Source organism: Prunus dulcis, chromosome 5 (genome assembly GCF_902201215.1).
Source record: "Prunus dulcis chromosome 5, ALMONDv2, whole genome shotgun sequence".
Classification (NCBI taxonomy): domain Eukaryota; kingdom Viridiplantae; phylum Streptophyta; class Magnoliopsida; order Rosales; family Rosaceae; genus Prunus; species Prunus dulcis.
Window position 1 is genome coordinate 10,525,386 of NC_047654.1, and position 19,486 is coordinate 10,544,871.

Below are 19,486 nucleotides of genomic sequence, written 5' to 3' on the forward strand. Positions count from 1 at the left end.
GAGATGAGATGAGCATAGTGATAGTGTACACATCAAGATTCAAATGCGACCAAGCAAATAAAAGGTCCACACAGTCACATGAACACATCACATTTGGGGATAAAGACACTTTTTTTTTTTTACTTCATGGCTTTCGTTTTAGGAACTGATGATGAGGAGTTGCCATCTAACTGGGATTGATGGTGAGAATATATGATCTTTTATGATTTTGGACCTAATATTTGTGGGGTCCTACATGCTCTTGGCTCCTTTCTAATACCACGAATTGTACTGATATTATCGTCAATGGCCTTTATTAGAGTTGATTATGTTGATGAACGCATTTAGGTGCAGGGTTTTATTTCAAAAGTTCGGTGCGAATCTCACATTATTGACAAATCTCACACTGATCTTCATCTAAGCGCAATCATCTACTATGATTATGAATTCACAAATCTTTGTTTGTGGGACAAGATGCACCGCGCACTCTATTTTCTACCATGCCTCAACATGTTTAAGACATTTTGTCAAACGCCTTGCTCCGCTTGCTGTCATGCTCAACGAGTGAGGGCGATTGTGTTCACCAATGGTATTGCAAATTCATTAATGATAATAATTATGTCAGACTACTTGATAAGAAAAAAATTCAAAAATTAGATAGATATTTGAAATAAGATCGTTTTCACTAGAAGAAAAGATGTTAATGTAGATAGCATATCAAGTGGAAAATCCGAACTAAAAAAGGAACCATGGATATTACTGAAATCAGAATGATTGTGATGGCATTGGCAACCGTATGATATTGGGGACCATTCTCATGATTTCATAATTTTTGTCAAGTACGTATATCAGTATATAATTTAAAAGCGGTCCCCAGAAAGTGACGAAACAACTCCTCAATCTTAAATGGTCCTAGCTACCCTTACCACACCTTAAAGTCAATGTGTCACCACTCACAAACCATAATGAAGGGTAAAAATAAATACATAGTTTACATATTAGATGAAAATTCTGAATAAGCATGTCTTCATCCTTTACGAAAATTCTAGAAGGTTAGAATACTTTATAAAGTGAGTCAAAGACTCCTACAGTACTTTAGATCCTTTTCCCGTTGTTTTTCTGTTTATATATTATATCGTCTCGTAAAATAGACGGTTCAGATCATTAGAATATAATGCACCACGACGAGGTCAATTTTATAACCTGGGGATGTAATGTAATCCCTGGAAAATGATTGGTTTAGATCTTGTGAGTTAGTAAGTTTGTCTTGTTTATTGCACAGGACACAAGTTTTGAGTGTTAGACACAAACCCCACATAAAGTGTGGCCGCAACAAATACATTCATTATATGACTCTACCAAGAAAATCATGATTGTAATCACAACTTTGGCATTTTTTGCGCCACTTTCTTTGAAGATAAAAAAGAGAGCCCCCACCATTTTCTTTTCCTTGTCTCTCCTCCCTTTGCCCTCTTTTGTTGTTGAAAACGATGACTTCATATCCATGATTTAAGTTACTTTGAATGAGCCATCGCCTATGCACATGTATTATTATTGTATTGAAGAGAAGATGCAATACTTTATGGGATTCACTTGGATAATCTTAAATCTTGTACACATGCATAATGTTTCGTTCTTTAGATTCTACATGATTTTTTTTTCTTTTCTGTCAGAGTTAAAAAGGGATATAGTTTTTTTTTTTTTTTTTTTAAAACACGCACTATCAAGGTGTCATAGAAGTTTGGAAATAAGACCACTCGTCTAGAAATCAATGCCATTTTCTTTTTTTTGGTAAATATCATGAGGTGTCCGAGCCAGTTAGCGTGCACTTTGACTAATCCCCACTAGCGGAACTGAGCCTACCGCTGGCCACCAGGTATTGCAATTGTTGGGACTCGAACTGGGGAGCAAACCCAACCGAACTCCAAAGCCTTACCCAAATAACGAACAAACCATTGAGTCACTCCTAATGGTTAAATCAATGCCATTTTCCACATAACTAGAACGATTAGCACTGGACATGATTGTTTGGTCACAACCATTTTCTCTTCTTGAAAACTATTTGTCATTTTGAGTGATTCATGGCTATGGCTTTTGTTGGAGAGCCTGGACAACGCTAACCGGACCTACCAATCATCTAAAAGGGTGAATTGGTGATGAATAAGCTTTTTTCCCACTTCCACCTGTGATTTTGATTGATTGCCACGGCTGGTTTTTTTTTTTTTTTGGTTTGTAATACTTATCTTTTATACACAACTGTCTTAAGAGGTCCCCAAAGTTATGACCAAAAAAATAAAATTGGAATAGTTCCCAAATGTTGCATGGTGCTAGCAGGAGCACATCCCCACTAAATCTGTCAACTGGGCAACTTTTTATGCTATTGGTTTGGGCTCACTAAGATTAGAATTGGCCCTATTGGGTAAGTCCCATTTCCTTGAAAGATGGGCTCACAAAGCCTAGCCCTGAATGCTGTTTAGCTATTGCACTTTGTACGGAAGCCATTCAAGTTTGCTACCTTGCATTTCAATTTCAAGGAACCATAGGCCAATTCCATCAGTTTTCTTATGTCCAAGCACACTGCCATTGTGGTTGAGTTGAAGGTTCCAACTTGATGAAATTAGAATTTTTGCCTTCTTTTATCTCTTATTTATTTATACAAGCGATATTGGGAAGGATCAAACCAAAGACCTCGGGTGCGGAACGAATGCTCTTAACCATTTGATCTACAAGTCCTTTTCTTTTATTCCCATTAAATTTCAGTTTTACTCAACGGATCTAAACTCTGTTTTCTTCCCCATCTGCCCTCAACCCTCAATCATTTTTTCCATCCATTTTCCTCAAACTCTATATTTTTCACATGTTGCTCAATGTTTGTGATAAAAGCATCGCGTACGTTTCAGTGAAAATGCTCCCAATAGCCATGTGGTTCTCTAGTCCCATCTCTCATTCGGAAAAATGAAATTGGTCCCATATATGAAAAACCAAACCAAACCAACCCTACCTCTCTCTTCTCGTTTGTTCTTATATCATTCACATCATTTCACAGAGCAAGTGTGACGTGGGGTTCACATATTTGGTGACATGACTGTTCTCTGTTCATGATTAGGTTAAGCATAGCTAGAAAAGTCTGCATATTGCCTATGGAGCTGGTACATAATACATTACATATCGACTAAATTAGGTGCCTATCTATCTGTCTCTTTCTTTCTTCAAGCATCGCCATCAGCCTTTTGCCCTCACATGCACGACTTGTCACACGGACCGACAGGTTGTATTTATGCTGATATAGAAATAATCCCTCAAATTGAAACAATATATTAACATGGGAAGGAAATGTGCTTAAGTTTCTTTGTGCCTAAGCAAGCTTTCGTGAATAGAAATGGTCCAACCCAAGCTTTAACTAGAATAAGCAAGACTTCTAACCCTGCCCGATGACTTAGCAAGTAAGTTTTTATTTTGGTATAAATGTAGCGATAGCCCGCTTTAGGCCTATTTAAATAATTCATACTTATTATTGTGCGGTACTGAAATACTACGTTCGCAATTAGACTTAATAATATAGATAGATAATATTAAGACACATGGCAAGATGTGTTTGGTTTTGGTCCCACATTTGATGTTAAAATTTGAAAGTATACTTTGGGGTAGGATCAAACGTGTGTGAGGGATTAGATCAAGTATGTCATTGCCTCGTATTCTTTTTTCGCGAAAGTGTACATGGCTTCTTGTGGGTGAAGCAAAGCGGAGATAAAATCAACAACTTAAGGTAAGATTTCTATAATTTATGTGTGACAACCAACCACATACCGTGGGACCCATTTCCTTGTATTCATCAAACGTGGACGGACGAGATCCATTAGCGAAGAAGACAGAATATTCAAGATTCAGCCACATAATATCACACCTGGAATCTTAAATTTTCAATCAACAAAAGCCCAATTTAATATATATAGTAGCTTAAGGCTTTCAAATGGGCCCCGACTTACCTTACGTGTTCGCACATGATAGGTCCAATTTATGTCACACGCGGGCCGTGATTTTAGACAACGCTTCTTCCCCCGCCACGTACACAAATCCTCAGCGGAGTCAATGTGAGAACGTCGTCAAATCCAACGGCCGCTAATTGTTTAATTCCAAATCAGGACATTTTAGCGGCTCTAATTGCTCAGTGTTTAATTCCCGCTATTTAAACGCCACAATAGAGGGAGAAATAAGAGAGAGAGAGTGACTGAGCGAGAGGAAAGCGCTCTGTGTTTCAAAAAAAAGGCAGGAGAATTAAGAAACGCTAGAAAACGAGAAGATCAGCGACCGAGGTTTCGAAACGGGAGTTTTTTTGTTGTTGTTTGTTTCGGAGATTGTGAAACGGCAGCGTTTTTGCGATGGCGGAGCATACGGAGGAAGTGAAGGCGGCGGAGTCTCTGATGGATAAGATAGCGGACAAGATCCACGGCCACGATTCGCCAGTGTCGCCGGCGGTGGAGTCGCTGCACGAGAAGGCCGAGAAGGCCGTCAGCAGCGGCCATGCGGCGTCGTTGAAGGCCAAGGCTTACAGTCTCTTTGGGAGGGAGAAGCCCGTGCACAACGTCTTCGGCGGTGGAAAAGGTACATTTCGCGATCGTAACGTATTGTTTGTTGCTAATTGATCTGGATCTGGAGAATGGAGCTTGTGGCTTTTGGCTTTGATTGATTGTTAATTTTGATTTTGTTTAATTACAAATGGTCCTTAATTTCTTCTTTGATTTGATTGGTTTTTAAAAAGGTTTGCTTTTTATGTTTTTCCAGTTTTGCTAATCAAACTGAGACTCTCAAGCTAATTATGAAAGTGAACCTTTATAATCATATAGTTAAAGACGTATTTAATTACGTGGGTTTTGTTTTATCATCTAAAATATTGCGAATTTCAGAGAGCATGCAATTGATAAAAATTGAATCTTTATTATAAATGCCACAGCGGCAGATGTTTTCCTGTGGAGGGACAAGAAGGGATCGGCAAGTGTTCTTATTGCGATAACGATCATATGGGTTTTCTTTGAATTGCTTGGATACCACCTGCTGACTCTGCTGGCCCACTGCTTGATTCTGGTTCTTGCAATGTTGTTCTTATGGTCCAACGCCTCAACCTTCATTAACAAGTAAGCATGCCTTTGATTTTTTATTTATTTCTTCCCTTTGGGTTTTGATAGTCTCAATTTTATCGGTTTAAAATGGTTCACTTAGCGCCACTTGTTACATGTAGGTCTCCACCACGCATTCCACAAGTTAAAATTCCAGAGAAGCCGGTTCTACAGATTGCGTCTGCAATTACAATTGAGATTAACCGGGCTTTTGTTATCCTGCGAGAGATTGCCTCAGGGAAGGATCTGAAGCAGTTCCTCTCTGTACGTTTATTGCTCTATCTTTTGCTTTCTGTGCCTTTTTTAATTGATGGTGTTCATGTTACATAAATTTTACCTGCTGCTATTCATGATGATTATTTAATTGTTTCTTTGAAATTCGATTTGATTATAAATCCATCGCGGTGTATATGAATTGCAATCTAGTTTTACGCTTTTGGTACTTGCTAATGGTGTTATGGGCGATTAGGTGATTGCTGGCTTGTGGGTTTTGTCTATCCTGGGGAAGTGGTACAACTTCTTGACCTTGGTCTACATAGGTAATGAAACTAACAAATGTACTTATCAGTTATGACTTGCATAATGCCATTTCTTTCTACGTGTGTTCTTACCATGCTGCTGATTTTTCTGAACAGTTGTTGTTTTGCTCTTCACGCTGCCTGTATTCTATGAGAAATATGACGACCAGGTGGATGCATTCGCAGAGAAGGCAATGATCGAGATCAAGAAGCAGTATGCAGTGTTTGATGCAAAGGTCCTAAGTAAAGTTCCTAAGGGGCAAATGAAGGACAAGAAGACTTAGACTGGCTGCCGTGCAGCTGGTTCTATTTGCTGACATATATTTGGTAGCCATGTTTCACCAGGGTGTTTTTCACACTTAATCCATGATTGGCTAGGATCCTCCTCTCCATATTCTAGTTCTTGAGTCCCTTGGATTCACAATGTGGATGATTTTGTGGTTTTTTTTTTTGGGTTCTTTTTTAAAACTTGTTTTTGCTACATTTATGATATTTGTGTGTAATTTTCATGGATGTTTTGTTGTGTGACCTGGTGATCATGCTAGTACATTTCAAATTAATGATTATTTTGTACATTGGGTTTCAATTTCAATTTTTTTTTTTTTTTTGGCTTATTTGGTTTGGTGGAATGATTTGCCTGGTGAGTGTTCCTAAATATCCTTTTGTGGGGGATTTAATAATAGTCCTTTCCCACTCTTATCAGAAATGAAATGATTATAATCTTTTGACATCTTTACCATTCATCATTCTGCCGTTAAAGTGAAAACAGAAAAATACAATATTCAATAATCCATGTCTTTCTGCATGGGAAGCAAATCATGTCCAGGAGGACGGTAGTTAAAATAGCCAACCTCAGATTATTCAAATGTTGTACTTGCTTGCTCTTGAGTAAGTGAAAATCAACACCATGTTTAGGTGAGGAGATATGTGTCACAACTAAATTTCTCAATCTCTAAACTTAGACCAATTTCCTCCAAGACTATTAGGTGGCAGACATAAAAAAGATGTTGGTTACCAATGCTACCGTAGCAAAATCCTCAAACAACACTATTGCTCAAGTAAATCGATAATATCAATATAATATTGAAACTTTATTTATGTCGTATCAAGGAGCGAGACTTTCATGAAACGGAAATATCACTATTTTACTTTATTCGACCAATAATGCTATGACACACGTGTTAACACTTCCATATGACATAACATTAGTGGCCATGAATATCAAAACAATGTTATCCCCTTTGTAACTCCGTGTCAAAACTATATGAGATAATTTACTTTCGAAATGATGGAATATCCACAATATTGATAACATAGTGAGACTATTTGCCGTAGTAAGCTCTTTCTATATTAGGACTCTACTATTTGCTATAGTGAGGACTTTACTACATTAGTAGGAGTTCTATTTTCCAAAGATGTTTTGGTCAAGAACGGATGGCTGCCAGGTTGATAGCTAAGCTCTTTCTTTTGCACCCTGACTTCCATGGCTTACGCCGATTAATAACTCTCTTATTGGAAAAGCTTTGATAAATCACAGTTTTCGAAGCCTGCTTTGATAATAATCTGCCTTCCATTCTTAACAACAAAAATAAATAAATAAATAAACGTACGGTTTTACAACTACTTTTACAAGAGTTGTTCAAATTACATAATTTGTAACACCATTGCTATATTGTATGGTTAGTGTCTTTTTTGTTTTTTGCCAAACATTGTATGATCAGTTTAGATGACCTAAAAATATGATCTCTTTGGCATTGCTCGTGTCGATTATTGCATCGCTAAATGTAGAGAAAAATTACTCATATGAGAAGGGGAAGGAAGGAAGTCTGGCACAAAATAATGAAAAGCTTCCTTCAAGAGTTCGAAAATACAGACTTTGAAACTTCAGAATTTTCGAATTCTTGTTTGTCTAAAGCAAATCACAACAATTTCTCTGCAAGAATTTAAAAAAAAAAAAAGAAAAAAGAAAAAAAAGAAGTGAAAGCTGTATATGGTTAGATACCTAACACACAAGGCATTCCGCCCATTAATATTACAAATGAAAATACAGCTGCTACTAAAGTTCGTTCTTAAACAGTAGTTCACAGCAATCCAGATAAGGGATCATTTTCACACCTTATTCACAGAATGTGGCATCAACACAAAACCAAGTTCATACCGGAGCGTTCTAAGCATGTCCTTTATAAACCCTAGCAGATTACTAGAAAGATCGTTCCCTTTCGCTTACTAAAACTCCGTGGACATGCTTCAGTCCAGTTTTTTTTGTTGAACTCTTCAAGTTTGGCCACTGACTTATCTCTGCCCGGAAGAACTAAAGGAACAAGAAGGGTTTGTTGATACTCAAAGCTGTCTGAAGAAAATGTGTAGTTTTTACCAACAGTCTCATAGGAAATAAGTTAACTGCTCTCTCTTTCTCGATCCCCCTTCCCCGTATTGGTCATTCCACTGCTTCAATTCATTCATCATGGCTCCCTCAGATGCAAAGCTAGCTGCAACCTGCATTCCAATAAATAACAACAATTAGAGCTGATGTTTGAATCAACAAAGGGTACTAAACCAATCTGAATTTCAAGAGAGAGAGAGAGAGAGAGAGAGAGAGAGAGAGAGAGAGGGAGAGCATACCTGACTTTTTGCCTGCTTAAAGTCTTCCATATTTAAAGGCCTGAGGGTGATCACTCTTTCCTCTTTATGTTCTTTTGTTGCTGGGACAGCTTCTGGACTCTGCCCTTCCGAAGACTGGGCTTGATTTATACTAGGAGCACCTTGTGGATTTTGTCCTCCTGCAGCTCTCTGCTTTTTCTCCTAAAATAAAAGAAAGGAGAAGATGATCATTGATCATTGAATCGAAGATACTACAGCAACAGATTTAGCCTTGGTTTTAACTTCCTTACCAGATCCTTTTCTCTCTCTGCTTGTATCAATTCCCTAACTGGTCGATAAGCAGCTGTTGTACACAAGTTCTGTGCAAAAGAAATGTCACACTCGATCAGACGTAAGTACACATCAAACATCTAAACAACCAAATACATAATCAAATATGCTGACCTTAAGATCACTTCCACTAAATCCTTCAGTCATAGTTGCAAGCTCCTTGAAGTCTAGTCGTGCTTCCACCTTCTCTTTTGACAACAGAGTTCTCAAAATCATTTCTCTGTTCTCCACAGTCGGTAGTCCCACCAAAATTCTGTTCGAACACAGAGCGTTATCATAAGCAAAATTATGTGAGCAATTTTGATGTTACACTTTCATTGATAGCTGTATCCCACTAACATTCACTACAGACTTGTTTGATCTGGCAGCATTAAAAGTTATTGCAGATGCGTTCGTACCTCCGTTCAAAACGCCTGATAATTGCTTCATCAAGGTCAAATGGCCTGTTAGTAGCAGCAAGAACAAGGATTCGGTCTCCTTGATTAGACAAGAGCCCATCCCAATGAGTCATAAATTCATTCTTTATCTTTCGCATGGCTTCATGTTCTCCAAATCTTGTCCGCTGCCCGAGCATGCTATCAACCTCATCTACAAAGATGATGGTTGGAGAGACTTTGGCTGCCAGGGTGAACAAAGCTCGAACGTTTTTCTCGTCTTCACCAAACCATTTAGAGGTAATGGTGGACATAGATACATTAATGAAGCTTGCTCCAGCCTCCCTGGCAATGGCCTTCGCCAGCATAGTCTTCCCACTTCCAGGGGGCCCAAATAGCAATATACCTCTACAAGGCTTTAACAGGCCTCCATTGAAAAGGTCTGGTCTCCGCAGAGGGAGCATTACCAATTCCTGAAGGGATTCTTTAATCTCATCCAAGGCACCAATATCAGCAAATGTTACACCAATCTCATTTGCTGGTATGACCTCTGGTCTTATGCGCTTCTCAAATTCATTATCGAGTTCTGCCTGTTAAGTAGTACACATTGATATCTCAATATCAATACCAAGAGAAAAGTTGGGGGAAGAGAGAATAACATAATAGAATACTGCAAAAGTATGCCGTCTATATATGACATACAATCTACAAGTAAAAATGTTCATGAGACCATAATATATACTTTTCATGTTTTCTTCTAGTATGTGCGTGTACGTGTTTGTTAAATAGCTACGATGCAAAATACTAGCAAAATTAAAATAATGGTGACTTACAGAAGCTCTTGATATTGGAATTGGATTGTCAGCATCTGTTTTTGCCGCTGAAGTTGATGTCTCTGCGCCACTTTTGTTTTCAGGAGCAGCACTTTCAGTTTTTGTCTCTAAATTCACACCAACAGCCCCTTCAATTCCTGCTTCCTGTGATTAATGGAGATGAACCGGAGAATGATTAAACTAGTACTCCGTCTATTTTCCTTGAGTTATAGAATAGTACAAACACTAGTACAACAAACCTTAAGTGTTTCAGCCTTTGCTTCCAGCTTCAATGTATCTTTGCCACTATATTTGCCCTCTTGGAATATATTTAATCCATGGGACAAACTGTTTTACAGCAAAAACGTTGTGAGTACATAGAACGTGTTTTGTGACACAATCATTAAACCGAGGAAAAAAAAAAAAAAAAAAAAAAAACCTTTACCTATTGGATGAAATGACTAGTTTTCCATTTCTGTATTCAGGATCTTTGTTATTCATTAAATGATAAGAAACTGCTGATACCACAATCTCTTCTATATAGTTACTAAGATCAATTGTGTCTGCAATGCAGATCGAACCCAGATCATCGCAATCAAGATCATTAGATGAAAGTACTTCCATGATGTGGTTTTTGTTATCCTGAACCTGAATCATTTTCATATCTTCCTCTAGTTGAGTATTCCAGCTGACAAGATGGGATTCATTTTCAGGAGGCCTGATTTCAATGTTGTAAGGGAAAAGAGCAGTAAGCCTCTCATCAACCTCTCTTTTGTCTTCACCCAGATCCACAATTCGTGAACCAAGGATCAGCACAGCTCCAGATAATTTCTTCAACATTTTCTGGAACAAGTTGTATATCCTCTGTGATCTAGATAAGAGCTTGTCAACGTCCCTAAGATACAGCACAACGGGGCAGGTATTTGAGACCAAAACCAAAACCTGAAAGAATATACAAAGTTTATTTCAGAGACCAATATCCTGGTAGAAAAATACATGGAAAGCAGAGGAAAAACTGTGTACATAATCATGGGAAAATGCATGGTAGCATGTTGTTGACCGCTAAAAATACAATATAGCACAAAAAAGCATCAGTAATTACTCTGTACAGGGACTGTATAAGAAGCTTCTCATCAAAAGACCAGCTGCTTGTGCGCCTAAGTGGAGCTAGAAAATGGAAAGTGTTCATTAGAAACAGAGAGAACAGAAAGAGGAGGGGGAAAAAGTAACAACATACCATTGAGGAAGAACTTGAAACCACATGTTCTCAGCATAAGAAAATCAATCATATGTATGTTTTTGAGTTAATTCAATGTATATCAAAATTGAATTTCAATATCTAAATAATTCATTTAAAACACTAAATCAAATAGAAGTTCCTTTTTTTGTCTATTGAGACTCCAATATAATTTCATCATTACCACTTGATCAAATCATAGGCTTTTAAATATACATTGTAAATAGATTTTAATACACGAACTGTAAGGGTAACCAATAAACAGCTAGCTCTCTCTTGCAATAAACAGAAATAAACCTGAATTTGCGGGAGTGGACTGAGAAGCAAGGTTACTAATATTTCCTGAAGCAGAAGCATTTCTACGAAGCTTTGAAGGATTACTAGAACCTTCTACCATACTACAAGTACAGGTAAAAGGTATTAGTTAAATAATATGATTCAATAAACAAGTCGGGAACTAACATATATCCCTTTTAAAGTTTTAATCAATCAAGCATATTTTTCAATTATCCTCCAATACCTTGATCGAATATCCACACCGCTGTTTTGCCTTCGTAATGTGCCTGCAAGCAGATTTTCTGGTCAGAGCTATGTCGGACCACTGATAATCATAGAATATTATTTACAAGGAAAATTGTATATAATGTTCAGAAATTCACCTACAAATTATCAAATAAATATTTTCAACAATACCTGTGGGTTCCTCCCTTTGAGGGAAGATTGAAAATGATCCAAATAGACCAGACAACCGCTCTAGTGTCACCTCAGAAGTGGACCTTTTAAAAGACTACACATAGATGATTACAATTTATAAGTAATAAACAGCAGGAAGTTAAATAGGCAACTCAACTCATAATGAAAATTCGGAAGCATGACATATTTAAAACTAAAAGTTCAACTTTTTTACACAAAAAGATCTGAAGAGGGATGAGAAAAACAAAACATGCAGCATCTTATCAATGTTCTCAGAAGGCTATGGACTATATTCTACTGACGGCATGATAATTGCACAAAAGAACATACTGGAAATGGTTTAAAGAAAGCTTACAGATGCTTTGTTGGAACTTCCATATTTGCTCTGAATCTGTACAACCCCAGCCATTATAAACCTTAGTAGAAGATAAAGCGGACACACACACACACACAAACATACTTACGTATTCTACAAAACTGCCGAGACTCACCTTTAGAGAAAAATTTGTCACATCTAAGAGCAACAACTTCGCCTGGAAGTAATGGGCTAAAGCCTTGGCAAGTTGTTGTTGGTAAAGTTCTTCAATATAAAAAGGGAGGGAAGAAAACACCAAAACGAAAAAAGAGTGATTAGAATGATAGAACATGTAAATACAAACACTGAATGCAAGTTGCAGATTACATACCAGCAGGCCCTGAGAGCAAAATAGCCCGACTTGCGGGAGAAAGATTGCGTGTGTACTTCGAAACCTCAGCGCGCTTGAGATGGACATAGGCAGCACTGGTTATCAATACTCGAGTCTGTTCACTGTAAAACCATTCATCAACTTAACTATGTTAAACAGTATTCTATATAAAAGAATTACCAAGTTTGCTCATCAATTTATGTATTAGTATGTCTGCGACAATCTTATCTAAACAATAACGTTCAAGGTGAATCCAAATTTCAATAAATCAAATACTGTCACATGTCACATCCTTTGGTGAACAAAACTTGATAAACAAATTTGATGGATGCACCAATAAGAATCTGAGTATCTTATATGCTATAATGCTAAAGACACAAACTTTTATCAGTCAAATTTGGTGAGAACCCAACAGCCAGAACCAGACTATCATTCTCAAGGCTTCAAAGATGACAAAAGGTAATTAACTTCTTTAGAATATGAATATCCACTTTATGTTAAACAGGAGTTTGGGGAATATTGGGAAGGTGGTGACCTGAGGTAGTAGGGGAATTGGTCGAAGGTAACCTTGCTGTCTCTGCCATCAACGATCTGTCGTAGCAACTCCTGCTCGACCGTATCCGGCGTAAGGGCATTGGAGAGGGTGCCGTTTCCGGCCCATTTGCTCATCGTCTGACCCGAAGCCAACCCAAGCCCAACTCCCACTCCCATTCCCACACCCAAAGCCGATAGCAAAATGCCTTTCTGCTCCATCTCTCTGTTTCTCACTGTTTTTCTTCTTATTATTATTTTTAGTTTTTATTTCTAGACACTCTATGCTATCAAACAACGTACACAAACGAACACATTAGAGTTTCGTTGCTAAAGAAAACCAGATTCACCACAAAACTCAACCTATCTGTAATTTTGGAATATTAACCGCTATAATCTAACCTTCACAGTCCCAGAAACTGATCGAACCCACAAAAAAGCTTCAAACTTCCGTTCAAACATATGCTCAAAAGCCTCAAATTTGATTTCTTTTTCACAAAAACTCGAAAAATGGTTTCTGGGTCGGACAGAGGATTGAAGAAAACCCCGAATTTTCTCAACCTCTGATCTCTTTCTCTGTTTTTTCTTTCATTTCTCTTGTGCCGTCTGTGAAAGTTTTGTATGTATGTGAAGACGAGAGAAAAGGGTCGGTGCGAAAGAAGTGGATCGCCGGGAAAAAGAGAAGAGGTGGATTTATGGCGGCGGGGAAAGAACAGTGAGTGGTGGTGAAGAGGTTTGGTTCCCGCTTTTGCAGGCCTGTCTCTCGGTGTTTATTCAAGTTTTTAAAGACAGAGTGGTGGGTGTCACTGTACGTGTCACTTTTTGGAGGGATTGGGTTTCGGTTTTGACAGTTTTTTATTATTCTTATGGTCCTTGGGATTTGAAGTCTCTTTGACGCTCACTTTAAAAATTTAGAAAGGACCAAACCAGAAAAATTTAGAAAGGAAATGGGGTCGATGCAAAAAATATATAAATTTAAAGAGTCATCATGCAGCCTGATGAGCCCAAACGGGCGGAAGAGGATAAGCTTCAAAAAATTTGCCAACTTTACTTTGGACGACCTCTATGGTAACTGCATCTGTTGAGCTCTCATATCTTGACCGTTCAAAGGTAGGTTTGGGCCCCACCTTGGTATGGGATTCAGATGGGGGTGAAGTTGGACGGCTGTGATCAACTTGCTAGACCACCTTAGTCAGGTAGCCGCGATTTCAATGCAGGGTTAGGGTATCTGTTGGATGTTGGTGGTGACTGCCTCGTTCTGATATACATGCATGGGTCGCTCGTGGAGTGCACATGTTGGAGGGTGTATCAGACATTTCATTGCATGGGATCAATTAAATTGAACGTTACCTAATTAGGTTGAGATTTGATTTGGTTAATTACCACGATCCCCAATTAAATGAGGAATTGCCTAAATTGAATCAAGATTGATTTGATACCTACCACAATTAGGGATTTGATTTACCCTAATTAATTAAGATTGATTTGATACCTACCACAATTAGGGATTTGATTTACCATAATTAATCAAATCCCTAATTAATAAAATCAATTCCAAAAAGGGGAGGAATAATTCCCTTCCATCTACGGAATTATTCCTCTGAAACCCTAGCCTCCGAGACCTCTATAAAAGCATAGCCATACACAAGGGTTGAGGTACGCCTAAATTCCTACTAAAACTCTACAGAAGTTATTTCTCAAAAACCCTAGCCACCCCCTCTCTTTCTCTCTCTCACACAAGGCTCAGGCCACCACACACGGCTCCGGCCACCCGATTTTCCTTGAATTACCCTACCTAACTTAGGCATCGGAGGGCATTTGGCCAACACCCCCCGGGTGTGGTCCTTTTACTCCGATCTGTTTTGCAGGGAGAAAGAGAGGCGGAGAAGACGAAGGAATCTTGGGCGAATATTCTCGTTGGGAAATTTGCTCCCTCAAATTGGTGCTTTCATTGAGAGCACGAGTTATACTCAACGCGTGCTCAAGGAATCCATTCCTCCTATTTTCCAATCCATCGAAGCCTTCCAAACAACCATGGTTGGAAGCATGAACACGAGAGGCAAAGCCGCCGCGATGGCTAGATCCGCGACGGCCCAAAGCCACTCCACCCATGATCCTGCGATCGACATGGTGGCACCGCCACCTCTCACCACTGCACCGGCCACCGCCGCCGAACACGGTGGAACTTCCCATCAAGGTGGATTCGTTACCACCGTCGACTCGGGGCCGATCTTGGAGCAACTCCAAGCATTCCCTTCATTGCCTCCACGCGAGACGCACGCTCCGGCATACACCTCCAATGAAAACCTAGCCCGTGTGCAGTTGGGCTCCACGCACTTCTCTCCTCCCGATCCACGAAGTCAAGCAGACGTTAATCTAAGAGTTGATCAGCTAGCTCAGAGAATGGACGACCAAAGCAATCTAATGAGGCAGCTCATCAACCAAATAGGCTTTGCTCAAAACCTTGGCCTTTGACAACCGGGCGAGGAGAGAAGGCTGGACGAACGCGCTGGTGGACGACTCGACGTCCGTGCCCGCTTGGGCCCGCAGGGAAATGTACATCAACGGCTAGGCCCCCAAGGAGGTCAGCCAAACAACCATCGCAACGAGGATCGCGAAGAAAGGCGTTCAGCTGTCTACTCGCAGAGAAGCGTTCTCGAAAGGCTAGGCCCCCAGGGAGGCCAGTTGGATAATCTTCCTAATGAGGACCATGAGGAAAGACGCTCCGTTACTCACTCTCGAAGAACCAATTCTCGTCGACTAGCTACGGAGAATCTTTCGCAGGCACAGTCCACCAACACTCCAGCTAGGCAGCGCAGGCGAGAAGGTCGACCCTCGGAGGACAATGAGGAGGTCAGTCAATCCCATGGAGGTCGCCAACGCAACAAACTAGCAATGTGTGCAGAGGACGTTGAGAAGCTCGTGAATGACCGACTCCGAGACTTGAAGACCGGAGGAAACTTCGAGGATTCACTACGTAAGGAGATGGACCAGGTGAACTCTACGCCTTTCACCCTCGATATCGAGCAGGCTGTTCACCCGAAGCGATTCTCGACACCCTCGTTCATACACTTCAAAGGGGATTCCGATCCCGAGAGCCACTTAAAACACTTCAAAAGTGTTATGATCCTCCACCAGGCTAACGACGCGCTAATGTGCAAAGTATTTACAATAACCTTGCGAGGAGCAGCCCAAGACTGGTTCCACACCCTACCATCCAGGTCGATCAGCAGCTTCAAGGAGCTAGCTTACGTCTTCACCAAAGAATACACCTCTTACCGGACGATCAAGAAGAACCCTGACCACTTGTACAACCTGCGCAAGAAGTCTGACGAATCCCTTCGAGATTACATCAAGAGATTCAAGGCGGAAAAGGCGAACATTGTAGGATGTGACGACCGAATCGCGTCCTCCACTTTCAAGAAAGGTCTTCCAGCTAAGCACGACTTGTACCGCGAGCTGACTATCACTCCCAGCCAGACTCTGGCAGAGGTCTACGCAACTGCGGAACGCTACGCGCTCTGGGATGACGATCGAATCGCCGCAAAGAAGTCTACAAAGCAGGAAGATCAGCCGACTAAACGGGCAAGCCAAAGAGGCGACAACAGGAGCAAGGACAAGCGCAGGTCGCACCTACGAGAGGAGGCTACGGCAGGAGAGAACTATACCAAGTTCACCATTCCCATACATCAAATCTTAGCCCAAGTGAAGAACAAACCTTGGGTAAGAAGACCACCACCATTGAAAGGAGATCCGGACAAGAGGGACACTAGCAAATACTGTGCCTTCCATGGAACGCACGGACACACTACGAACAACTGCTTCGCTTGGAAAGCGCATCTTGAAGAACTCGTGAGAGAAGGTCACTGCACAGAATTCATTGCGAAGCAGGCCATCCAACGAATTGAAGACCGAGACACCGCCGAAGAGCTGCCTCAGAAGGTCATAAGGATTAACACCATCCTAGCCGACTCCGAGGAGTCTGGGCTGACCAGCAAGGAAAAGAAGAGGAAGATCAAACAGGCCCCTGGGATCTCCCAAGTCTCGACCGACCTTCCACTAGCAGAGGACGATCCTGTGATCGACTTTCAAAAGAAGGATCTGATCGGCCTCGACATGCCACATAACGACGCCCCTGTCATCAGCATTCAAATCGCTCAGGCCATGGTCGACTGAATCCATGCAGACGAGGGCAGCGCAGCCAATATCCTGCAACTGACGGTCATCCAACAGATGGGCTTGGAGACAAAGATCAACAAATTAGCCAGATCGTTGACTGGCTTTAATGGTGCAACAACGGTTACCGTGGGCACGATAGACCTCGACGTCTACTCCCCACCTGTAATCAGCTTGCAAACATTCATGGTCATTGATGAGGTCTCACCCTACAACGGCATCCTGGGCAGACCATGGATTGGCAAGATCAATGCCATCACCTCCGCCACACATCAGAAAATTCGGTACCCAATCCCTGGGGGCGGTGTCGGCCAAATCAACAGCGATCAAGCAATGGCGAGGAAATGCTCCACCCAAGGGCTAAAGAAAGGCAAACAAGCGCAGTTTCTCCCCGTGAGCCAGGCAAATCTGGAGGAGGTTGAGCAACCGAATCTTACTATCTTATAGCAATCAAAGCGTCATGACCAAGTCGAGGAGATCCCTCCAGAGGTCTCTCCAGAAGAAGGATGGAAACCCGAGGAGGACGTCGAGTTAATACCCTTGGATCCTGACCAGCCAGACAGGAAGGCGCGGATCGACTCGCGCTTAAGCCTAGAAGAGAAGGTGGAGCTTACCACATTCCTTCAGAGCAACAAAGACATGTTCGCATGGTCGCCATCAGACATGCCTGGCATCGACCCGAACATCATCTGTCACCGACTCCACGTCAACCCCGCATGCAAGCCAGTGGCGCAGAAGAGACGCAACTTCGCACCCGAGCGAGTCGCTATCATCGAAGCTGAGATTCACAAACTCCTAGCTGCCGGCTTCATCGAAGAGGTCTCCTACTTAGAATGGCTTGCCAACGTTGTTCTGGTGGCAAAACAAGAAAAGGGCAAGTGGAGAGTTTGCGTCGATTACACAGACCTCAACAAAGCATGCCCCAAAGACAACTTCCCATTGCCGAGAATCGACCAACTCGTGGATTCCACTTCTGGCAATCAGCTGCTCAGCTTCATGGATGCCTACTCCGGCTATAACCAAATCATGATGCATGAGGATGACAAGGCAAAAACTTCTTTCATCATCGAAAGAGGGACCTACTGCTACAAGGTCATGCCCTTTGGGCTGAAGAATGCCGGAGCAACCTATCAAAGGCTCGTAAACAAAATCTTCAAAGAACAGATCGGCAAAACTATGGAGGTCTACGTGGATGACATGCTGGTCAAAGCCCCAAAACGTGCAGATCACATTGGAAATCTTGCCGAGTCATTCAGCTTGCTCCGCCAATATCGCATGAAGTTGAATCCAAACACTTAAGGTCCTCTGCAAAATTCACGACGGCGAGTGTGGCAACCACTCTGGGGGCAGATCGCTCGCCCAGAAAGCTCTGAACATAGGCTACTTCTGGCCTACCATGTGTCACGACTCCGCTGAATACGTCAAGAAGTGTGATCGCTGTCAGCAATACAAGCCAATCCCTAACTTGCCTGCCGAAGTCTATCATCCGCAAAACAGTCCATGGCCGTTTATGCAATGGGCCATCGACCTGGTAGGTCCCCTGCCACCAGCGCCCGCCAAGAAAGAAATGATGATCCTCGCCACCGACTACTTTACTAAATGGATCGAGGCCGAAGCTCTATCCTCTACTAAAGAAGCCGATGTGGAGCGATTCATCTGGAGAAACATCATATGCCGATTCGGCTGCCCACAGTCGCTGGTTACTGACAATGGCTCATAGTTCATTGGTAAGCAGATCACCACTTTTTTTGCGAAATACAAGATCAAGCAACATTTGTCTACCTCGAGGTATCCACAAGGAAATGGACAAGCCGAGGCATCTAACAAAATCATATTAGACTGCTTGAAGAAAAGGCTGGAAGGCGCCGAAGGAAAATGGGTAGATGAACTCCCCGGAGTACTATGGGCTTATCGCACCACCAAACGAAGATCGACTGGTGAAACCCCATTTTCCCTCGCCTTCGGAACGGAGGCAATCATACCACCTCACATTACTGTCCCCTCCATAAATCTGGAAATGGGCAGTGTTGATCAAAACTCCGAGCAGATGAGGCTTAATCTCGACTTACTTGAGGGCGAGCGTGAGAAGACCATTATCCGAGTCGCCTCCTATCAGTAGCAGTTGAAGTCTTACCACGACAAAAGAGCTAAGATCAGATGATTTCAACCAGGCGACCTCGTACTGAGAAAGGCTTTCATTACTGCACCAAGACAAGGGTCAAAAAAGATGACCCCTAACTGGGAAGGCCCTTATGTGATCAGCCGACTCGGGGGCAGAGGAAGCTACACACTCGACACTATGGAGGGGAAGGAAATACCGCGACAATGGAATGCTCACCATCTTCGAAAGTATTATCCGTAGTGCTTCCTCCTGACTGCTAGAAGTTCTAAGTTTTGTACCAAGTTGTTTCCATTTTCGAATAAAGGACTGTAAT

General features: G+C 41.4%; 2 protein-coding genes across 2 annotated transcripts; one reads left to right on the plus strand and one right to left on the minus strand.

The window, feature by feature from the left end:
- Positions 1-4,097: 4,097 nt before the first annotated feature.
- LOC117628598 (reticulon-like protein B2) lies at positions 4,098-6,203 on the plus strand. The gene is made up of 5 exons (XM_034361086.1): positions 4,098-4,581; positions 4,931-5,111; positions 5,216-5,357; positions 5,563-5,632; positions 5,729-6,203. Exons 1-5 carry the CDS (start codon positions 4,359-4,361, stop codon positions 5,893-5,895), a joined length of 783 nt encoding a protein of 260 aa, XP_034216977.1. The 5' UTR covers positions 4,098-4,358; the 3' UTR covers positions 5,896-6,203.
- Positions 6,204-7,524: 1,321 nt separating this feature from the next.
- Positions 7,525-13,667, minus strand: LOC117628790 (peroxisomal biogenesis factor 6). Its single transcript, XM_034361312.1, has 16 exons — positions 12,880-13,667; positions 12,345-12,466; positions 12,150-12,238; positions 12,014-12,049; positions 11,659-11,752; positions 11,486-11,528; positions 11,263-11,363; positions 10,831-10,895; positions 10,174-10,670; positions 9,989-10,076; positions 9,750-9,893; positions 8,941-9,506; positions 8,657-8,795; positions 8,503-8,571; positions 8,234-8,413; positions 7,525-8,107 (listed from the first exon to the last, which is right to left on the minus strand). Exons 1-16 carry the CDS (start codon positions 13,095-13,097, stop codon positions 7,994-7,996), a joined length of 2,565 nt encoding a protein of 854 aa, XP_034217203.1. The 5' UTR covers positions 13,098-13,667; the 3' UTR covers positions 7,525-7,993.
- Positions 13,668-19,486: the final 5,819 nt, after the last annotated feature.